Source organism: Glycine max, chromosome 16 (assembly GCF_000004515.6).
Source record: "Glycine max cultivar Williams 82 chromosome 16, Glycine_max_v4.0, whole genome shotgun sequence".
NCBI classification, from domain to species: domain Eukaryota; kingdom Viridiplantae; phylum Streptophyta; class Magnoliopsida; order Fabales; family Fabaceae; genus Glycine; species Glycine max.
Window position 1 is genome coordinate 4,706,067 of NC_038252.2, and position 8,985 is coordinate 4,715,051.

General features: G+C 33.4%; 1 protein-coding gene across 2 annotated transcripts; it reads right to left on the reverse strand.

Moving 5' to 3' along the window:
* Positions 1-4,664: 4,664 nt before the first annotated feature.
* Positions 4,665-8,754, reverse strand: LOC100804797 (transcription factor ICE1-like). Of its 2 annotated transcripts, NM_001254339.1 has the most exons (4): positions 7,649-8,612; positions 6,556-6,783; positions 5,749-5,919; positions 4,665-5,003 (listed from the first exon to the last, which is right to left on the reverse strand). In NM_001254339.1, exons 1-4 carry the CDS (start codon positions 8,516-8,518, stop codon positions 4,920-4,922), a joined length of 1,353 nt encoding a protein of 450 aa, NP_001241268.1. In that variant the 5' UTR covers positions 8,519-8,612; the 3' UTR covers positions 4,665-4,919. The 2 variants fall into 2 exon arrangements, with proteins under 2 accessions (NP_001241268.1, XP_014623919.1); XM_014768433.3 differs by lacking the exon at positions 6,556-6,783 and having other exon boundaries at positions 4,666-5,003; positions 7,649-8,754.
* Positions 8,755-8,985: the final 231 nt, after the last annotated feature.

The window sequence follows — 8,985 nt, forward strand, 5'->3', positions numbered from 1 at the left end:
GGTCCAAAGAATGTGTATAGAGATGTTTACATATTATACACTAATAAAAATTTTATATTGATAGTCAAAATCAAACTCACATCCTTTTATAGATATATGAATTTGTTCTTTATCAATTGACCAACCTTTGTTGATATTATGTAAGTCTTCCTAATTTAATTGATTTTTGAATAAATTCATATAATGTAAAGGTTTATGATGAAATGTTTTTGTTTTAAAAAAATTAGAATGTTATTCAAATTCCTAAAAAAAATTACACCAAACAAAATTGATGATGATTCAAGATGGTGTCTTTACCCAACCTATCTTAATTTTTCTTACACGTCTCCTTCGTTGAGGACCTAGCCATATATATAATTTGTCACATTGTTGAAACTATAAGTTGATCATCATCATGGTTTAAATATAAATGAAATATGAATTATCAAAATTAAAATTACATAACATAAATAAATATTTTGAACAAATATTTTGAACAGTTACCAGTGACTATGAGGCTCTAAAATGAATTGTTTCTTACTCAAAGCAAAATTTCTTTGCAAGGAAAAGGAAAACAAAAAAAGAAGAGGATAAAAAGGATATCATGTATTAGTCTACATCAAGCAAACATCCATAAGCAAAATCTAGTGGAGTAACATATGCAGCAAAAATAACACAAAAAGTTAGGCATTTTATATGAATTTAAAATGCTCATTTAAACACTTACATGTTAAGACATGATCTGATAGGCCAAGAATGACTTCCTTGGCGCCACCTAATCACATGCTTTAAATAATTAAAGTTTTCAATGAAGCAACGACTGGTATGTAAAAAAAATAAAGCAAGCAACAAAGAACAATTATATATAGAGTGACAGCAAAAGAAATCCTTGATATGTTATTTATTGACTCTAGTTACGTCTCATTATGAGTCTAGTAATTACCCATATATTATCTTTCACTTATGTCAGGATTAGGGGTTAAAAATCCATTATTAATTAACCATATTAATTATTAATAGGCTTAAATATCATTTAATGAAATCATTGTATTAGCCATTTTTTAAAAGACAAAAAGTCATAATTGATTGTAACCTAAAGAAAATTCTAACAGCATAATCATCAAGGACATACATAAAAACACATTAAGTGCTGAAGAACAACAACCTGCATTACTGAAACCCAAAAGAAAAAGAAATGTCTTAGATAAGGTCATAGGTAATAAAACCATACTTTTAGCGGGCATTATTAACACCCATTGTATTAGGATATGCAGCAAAGATCCTGGAAGACATGCACTCTCCAAATTAAATAAGAGTTAATTATTTCATCATAGCTATCCCCTTTATAGAAGAATTGCTAGATGCTCTGGAAGTTTTCACACACACAACCAAACCAGCACAAATAAGAGTGTACAAACATATGGAACTTACTGGAGCATGCAAATTAAGAAGTGAGAAAGGAGTTATGGTATAAATAGTTCAAATCCAAGAGTCGATAAAATAAAATAAAACTTGCATGACATAACAAGCACAAAAACTACGGTTTACCTTTTTTTACTGTTACAATAATCCCCATGATATGCAATGTCTCCCTTGAGCAAGGGCTGATTCCAACATGGAAACTTTAATATGTTTAACTGATGGATTCTTAAATCCCAGTCTAGCTACTATAACTTGAACTTTTTCTTGTAGCAGTTCCAAACTTTCAATGTATTACTTGGTGCATATTACATTATTACTGGTTTTTCTTAATTGAATCCATCATTCTGCAATGTCCTTAATTCCAAACGGTTCAAATTTAGAGAACGGCTGGTTAACTTCCCCTCCACAAAGTTATACAATCCCTCTCAGAATTATTAGGTTAACTAGGTTATATATATTTCACCTTAAAAATATCCTATGAATAATTAAAAAAAAAACCTTTAAAATATCCTGAAGTGTTTATTTAAAAATTGAATACAGAATGGACTTACAATATTTAAATTTTAATTTTATTATACTCAATATTTGAATTATACGGTACAAAAATATGATATAAGATAAAGGTTTTATATTCATCTTTATATTGTAAACATGTTAAGGAAAATATGGCATAATTTATTTTATCATTAAATAAAAATCTATTTTTTTACTGAATAAAAATCTATTTTTTTATAATTAAAAATATTGTTTATGTTATATACTATATGGTTTAATATATTTTTTTTGAGAAAATGGTTTAATATCTATATAAAATGGAAATGGTGAAGTCATTAAATACTTTATAAACATTTAAATCATATATATAATTAATAAAAATTTGAAGTATACAATAATTTCAACTATATAATACAATATATATATATATATATATATATATATATAAATAATTTTTTTAATAATTGAAATCAATGTAAAATATTTTTTATTAGATCAATGTAAAATATATATTTCATATAAACTTTTAAATAATTTAAAAATAAAATTATTAAGTCCATACAATGCACAATACAAATTATACTATTCATACTATGATGTTTTAATACTTACATAATATTCAAAGAGTTTAATGTCTATCTACTAACAGTATAAAATAATTTTATAATATCATTCAATCATCAATCATGATTTAAATTACTTTAAGATAATTATTTTAAGAGTCAACAAATTTACTATAAATGATGAGTTGTGATCAGATAACTGTGTAAAAAAATTATATTTTTAGTATATAACAATTTTTTCATATTAAAATGGTATATTTATATGGAAATATATAATTATTTATAACATACATAATAATTAATGTGAAATTTAAGTCTATGTTAATTTTTTTTTGTAACCATGTTATTAGTATGAAATATCCACCAATTTTGCTGATTACTAATCTTTGTCGAGGGATCTGGTTAGCCACCTTTAGTGGAGTTCTCCCCTCCCAATCACATTTTTTTATCTACAAAACTAGAATTTGAGACCTTGCTTAAGGTACCAAATCCAGTACATTCTAACAACTTGTTGGTAGTGTATGCTAATTAAATTTTATTTTGAATTATCGCATATTTATATATTCTTAAAATGATATTGGATGAGTCCCTTGAGCAAAGTCTTAGTTCAAACCTTGTGAATGAAAAATTATTGAAAAAATAAATTTCATTAGAGGTGTCCAGTTCTCCGATTCGGCAAAGTTGGTGATACCCTGCACTAATGTTATGTGACCCCAAAAAATGATCAATGAAAGTGAAACATGGATTAATATTTTTGGGAATTAACATGGACGTGAAGAAAATGGATAGATACACAAGATTGCAAGAGCCTTGTATTTAGAGGTGCGCATGCGGGTAAGCCTGTCCCGCGAAACCCACAATCGCAAAGTTCGCCCTATAAAGTCCGCATTCTTAATGGACTCATTTTTTAAGCCCGCACCCGTCCCACATAGTCTGCAGGCTTAGCGGGCCCATGCACATTTTGACAAAAAGTTTTTTTTTAAAATTAAATTAAATTTTAAAATATAAAATTTGACCAATTTTAAATCATTTTAAAAAATAACTATGAATTATCTAATAAAAAAATTATTTGTCCAAAATGATAACATAATTTGCATCTTAAGCTACCAAAAAAATATTTTTTAACATTATGTTTACTTAATATATATAATTTTATACTAAATTAAAATATTATATCACCATTCACCAACTATAACTATTGAACCATATAAAAACACTTAATTTATTTATTTATTTATTTTACTTTACTTACACCCCTTATTTATTAGTATACTATATATTTTTATATTAGAATATAAAAAACCCGTGAGAGGCCACAAAGCCTATGGGTAAAACTCATTTAACCCGCGGATTAAGTGGGACAAAGCCTATGGGTAAAACTCATTTAACCCGCGGATTCGGTGGGACGGATTAAATGCAATCTAAGCAAGCTCAAAAAGTTAAGACAGTAAATCATGTGGATTGTGGGTTTCATGGGTGGCCCATGGGCCCAAACCCGTTTGTCCAGCTGTACTTATATCAATGCAAACACCCTCCTTCGATATAAGATATGACTACAGGTATAATCATTTTTTGTTCTACATAAAGAAAAATAAATTCATATATCCTCAATCTGCATCCTGTTTTTCAATTCTTGTTTTAGCACAAAACAGAGAGATTTTCAAAGACTTTGATGAAGGACTGAAGTGACTTGTTGGCGACATGAATGTTGGAGTTGGAGAAAATGCAAGCTAGTGACGTGTGTAGTATCAACTATCAACTATCAAGTGATAAAGGTGAAAAATATTACCTGGCAAGAACAATAGGTGTCTTCATATATAATGTTGTTAACTCACGTTAATAGTGTATTTAGTTTTGTTGATGTTGTCCTCGTAATGATGTATTTGTAGTATTCTACCCCTTTTTTCTGATTTTTCCCCGTTTTGCTGATGGTTTTCTTTCAAATCTTAATTCACTTACTAAATTTTGAACACGGTCTGTGAGTTACAATACAAGACTTTTTTGTTTTGAAAGGCCTAGATTATGAGGACGACTTCAATTTTTGAGGACAGTGAAATGATTTTTACTCCATGCATTGGAGGCCAAGAGGCTATTCTCCTAAGAAATATCAAATCCTGATGATCATACCAACTACTAAGTTGCATCATATTCAAGATAAATAGGCAACAAACTTAATACAAAAACTAGATTTGGAAAGAATAGAATAGAAACGAAAAGAAATAAAACGATTTATTACATCGCTTAATAATCAAGTTAACAACATAAGTTCGCTTTTGTCAAAAGCAGAATTGAACAAAAGATCAAAGCTAACTCCTCAACCTACCGATTTAGCTAACCTATTTGATCTGGGTCTAAACAGTTCAAAGGAGAAGAAGAAGAAGCAATGCATTTACAAACTGCAAGCTACAGAAACTACGGTTGGCTCCTCAATAACGACAACGCGTTTATCAAGCATTCCAATCACATCATACCATGGAAGCCCGCGGAATCCAAGAGCACCGCTTTAATCTGCTCAGGGAGGACATCCTGGCCTTCTCTGCATTGCTGGTATGAAACAAGAAAGACTATACATCAAAGCCAAAACTCGAGATGGTCTACAGTTAATGATTGGTGAGCTCAAAATTTAAACACCAAAAACTTTAGAATAAACAAAGAAAGCTTCACAAGACTTTTCTTCAAGTTTTGAATTTAATCTTTACACTTCTAACTAAGGTTCGAGCTAAAACTGGGGTCCCAATCATCTAACACACCCTGACCAGTGGGATGGAGCTCTCAAACTCATGTATCATGCCAATGTATTAACTCTTAACTAATCATTCTGCTGCTACCAAGTCAAGTTTCTTTCATTTCATCCTAGCTCATCCAAAACTTCTCTTAAATCTCTTCATATAATCTTTTTACAAAGATTCAGCCCCAACATCAAATGTAACTCAGAAAGTCAAACCTAAATTGTTAATAATTTGACAATTGCTATAATTCTTTGGTGCAAGATTGTCAGCATAATTTTGGACAACAAATTATTATTACATTTCTCACAAACAGATGTAGGCACCAGAAATCAATATTGAATATGTACAATTTGTTGCATCAACAATCAGTACACCACCACCAAGCCTTCTCTGAATCTCCCACTAGTCTTGGTTGACTACTTGGCTACAAGGGACAAGCAATGCCATTTGGCATAATGTGCTAATGACCAAATAAAGTTCAATGACAAGCATCATAATGGTAAAGCAAGTTAATAATAGATATGTTCAAGTGAAGCTTGGCAAACGAGAGAGAATTATACCTCGGCTTTGAACACATCTAAAGCAAAGCCATTAAAACAGCTAATAACAGCCTGCTGTACATCCAATCCGAGGTTATCCAAAGCCCTCATGGTAGAAAGCAAAAGACCTGGTCGGCGGGTGCAGAACATATGAATGTTGACAGCTCTCCCTTCCCTTACTCTAACCTCAACCTATAAATATCAGAAACACTAAAGTCAATTTAAAACAATTTAGCAAATCACCAATGCAATTAAATTCTGTCAACATAAAAATATAAATCAATCTAGTTGGCAATCATTAGTTTCTTCTTAGACTTTGATAGGAATACAACTGCTGGGCCTCCACTTCATGTTTACCAGAAAGAAGACAAGCAAGTAAGGAAGGAGCAGTAGTGGAAATGAGTTGGAGAAGTCTGTTAGATGAAAAAGGGAGGGGTCTAGCCAAAATGACAGGTGGCAGCAGGACATTAAAGAAGGGAGTGGTGGAGGTATGAGGAGAGGTGTAAATTTTTCCCTGCTTTCATAACTGTAATTGGAGCATTGTCCAACACTTTTTCCTAGTTCCTACTTCCTAGTATATCAGTTTCAATACCAGGATCTATCATACACCTTGTGGATCCACTCCACCACATGCCATCAAGACATACTAACTAGTTATAACTCACAGGTGCATTTTATATTATAGTTATACAAATCTAAGATTTGTAAATATCAGATGCATTAATTGTAGTTTCAATTGCAACATAATTCACATGGTCTGCAAACAACAGGCTACAAGTTTCACCTTGCACAACAACAAATTTTGCAATTAAGTCGATCAAAAATCACCTTTGCAGCTTGGTTTTTAGGGCTTGGCAAGGTGCCAGGATACAGTTCCTCCTTGACCCGGCAGGGAAGGGTTGGCAGGGTGGGTGTTAGTGGCTGAAAGCTTGTAGAAGAAGGTGTCAGCAACGAGCCAGGTGGAGTTGACTCTAGCTCGTTATGAAGATCATTAATCCGCTGCAGCAACTCCTTCAAGTAGTCAATTGCATCCCCAAGTATTGAAGCCCTATCCATCTACAAACAGATGAAAGGACATTACCATACACCATTCTTAAGTTCCCAACACATAAAGGAAGTGTCTTAGCCTTAATAAACCAGTCAATGGCAACAACAATCAGACCAACACAGTACTCTAAACTACAAATTCATTAACTAAAACTGTCACGAATACACAACCAAACATGAGTCACAAAAGGACATTTCTCATTCTAGGAGATATCAACAGGAAAGAGAGTGAGAGAATAATGTTAGAAAATTTTCTCCGTAAGCACTTACAAAGAAGAAAATAGAGAACAAAATGAGTTAAACTTCTTCCTTAAGTTAAAATCAATTTACACATTAGATTTTGGAAAAATTATAAGTGAAAACTTCTATAAAAGTTAAAGTTACAAGTTAGTAATTTTAAATAAATACTTTCTTTTCCAGTACTTTAAAAGGGCCCTAAAAAGGCACAATACCATGATATTTCAAAGGACAAAATTAGATACAAACTTTTATAAATAAAAGTTGAAGTTAGAAGTTAGAAGTTAATTTTAAATAATAAACTTATCTTCCAACGCCTTAGAAAGGCGCTAAAAAAGGCACAATTTAATGATACTTCCAAAAAACAAAACTTTCTTTAGAGACTTGGAGGTGTTCTCCAATTAAGAATTAAAGTTTTTATTAAGCAGATTATCAAAGTTGAAACTTAGCAGCACCCTTTTGCCCTATTTCTAATTCTATACTGAAACAAATCAGCAATGAACAACAACTAATAATTATCTGTAACGAACAACAACAGAACAAACATTGAAACAAATCAGTGATGAACAACAATTAATAAATAATTATTTCCATAACCAAATTATTGTGGATTTTTGTTTTTTTTTTTTTCTCATACCTTGCTAATCTTGGGGACAACAGACCTGAGCATGTACAACCTATCATTGAGTTTCTTCCGGCGGCGCCTCTCCGCCATGAGATTCTTGGCGGGTAACCCCTTCCTCTTCCCCTTGTTATCTCCACCATTATTCTCACTCAGCTTCAAACCATTGTTCCCATTATTCTCATTCTGCTCATCAGACTCATAGTTCAACCCGGAACCATCCACGTCAGCACTGCTCCCTTCCTCCCCCTCCCCTCCTCTTCCTCCTTCCTCCCACTTCCTCCCCTTCCTCCTCACCGTCTCCAGCCCCGGAATTTCCGCCGCCGTCCCCCTCCGCTTCCGGTACAGCGTCGGCTGCTGCTGCTGCTGCTGCGCCCCATCGAGAGGAGGTGGCCGCAGCAGCATGGCCGCAGCCACCTTTGCCCCGTCCGCAAAAGGGGCATTATTTCCATTCCCAGGTCCAGTGAGGGCCTCGAGTTCCGAGAACTCAAAGCCCATCTGGGCCTGGGAAAAAAGATGGGGAGCAGGAGGAACAGAAGAGTGAAGCCCAGTAGTGTCCAGGCCCAAGTCAAAACCCGGGTCAAATGCCATGTTGTTGCTGCTGTTGTTGTTGAAGAAAGGAAGTGATGAAAGTGAAGGGGAGAAAGGGTCAAGAGAAGGAAAAGATTCCATGTTAGGAACAAAGGGTATGGTAGCAGAACTAATTGAAGAGTTAAAGTTGAAGTTGAAGTAAGAGTCAGGTTGTTGTTGTTGGTGTTGAAGCATGGATTTAAAGGAAGGGATAAGAGGGGCACCCATGGCAATGGCAATGTTTTCTTCTTCTTCTTCTTCCTCGAGAATAATATTAATGGGTGGTGCGGGTAGCGTGTAGCGCTCCATATTCATGAAAAAACGGAGAAGAGGGAAAAGAACAAGAAAAAAAAGTGAGGAGAAGAAGGTGAGAAACAGAACGGTTATGTAATAATAATGCTATATTGCTATGTTTGTTTTTTTGTTGTGGCGAGAAAATGAATGGAGAGGGAAACGGTTGGTGGGGTGTGGTTTATCCATGTGTGAGTGTGTGTCTGTTTCTCTCTGCTCCCGTTACTGATTTTTTTATTTGGAGGAAACTCTCAAAACTCTCTTCTTTAACTCTTATCGCATCAGAGTGTGATATGATGAGGTTCTGATAGAGAGGAAAGGAAAAGAAGGAAGTAACTGCGTTCTGTTAAAGTTTTTGATAATTGATAATTGATATTACAGCCAAGAGAGAAGAACGGTACTTATTTGTGACGATTTTACCTGATTCCAATGGAATTAGCCACTGTGTATTTACTGTGATGTCGAGATATCGCGGCTAAGACAAACAAACA

Excerpts from the sequence above, each read along its gene's own strand:
- LOC100804797 (NM_001254339.1), bottom strand. The coding sequence starts at position 8,518 with ATGAATATGGAGCGCTACACGCTACCCGCACCACCCATTAATATTATT. Across the intron at positions 5,920-6,555 it reads CTAAAAACCAAGCTGCAAAG|GTTGAGGTTAGAGTAAGGGA; the intron begins GTGATTTTTGAT and ends TGATATTTATAG. Across the intron at positions 5,004-5,748 it reads TAGATGTGTTCAAAGCCGAG|CAATGCAGAGAAGGCCAGGA; the intron begins GTATAATTCTCT and ends GTTTCATACCAG.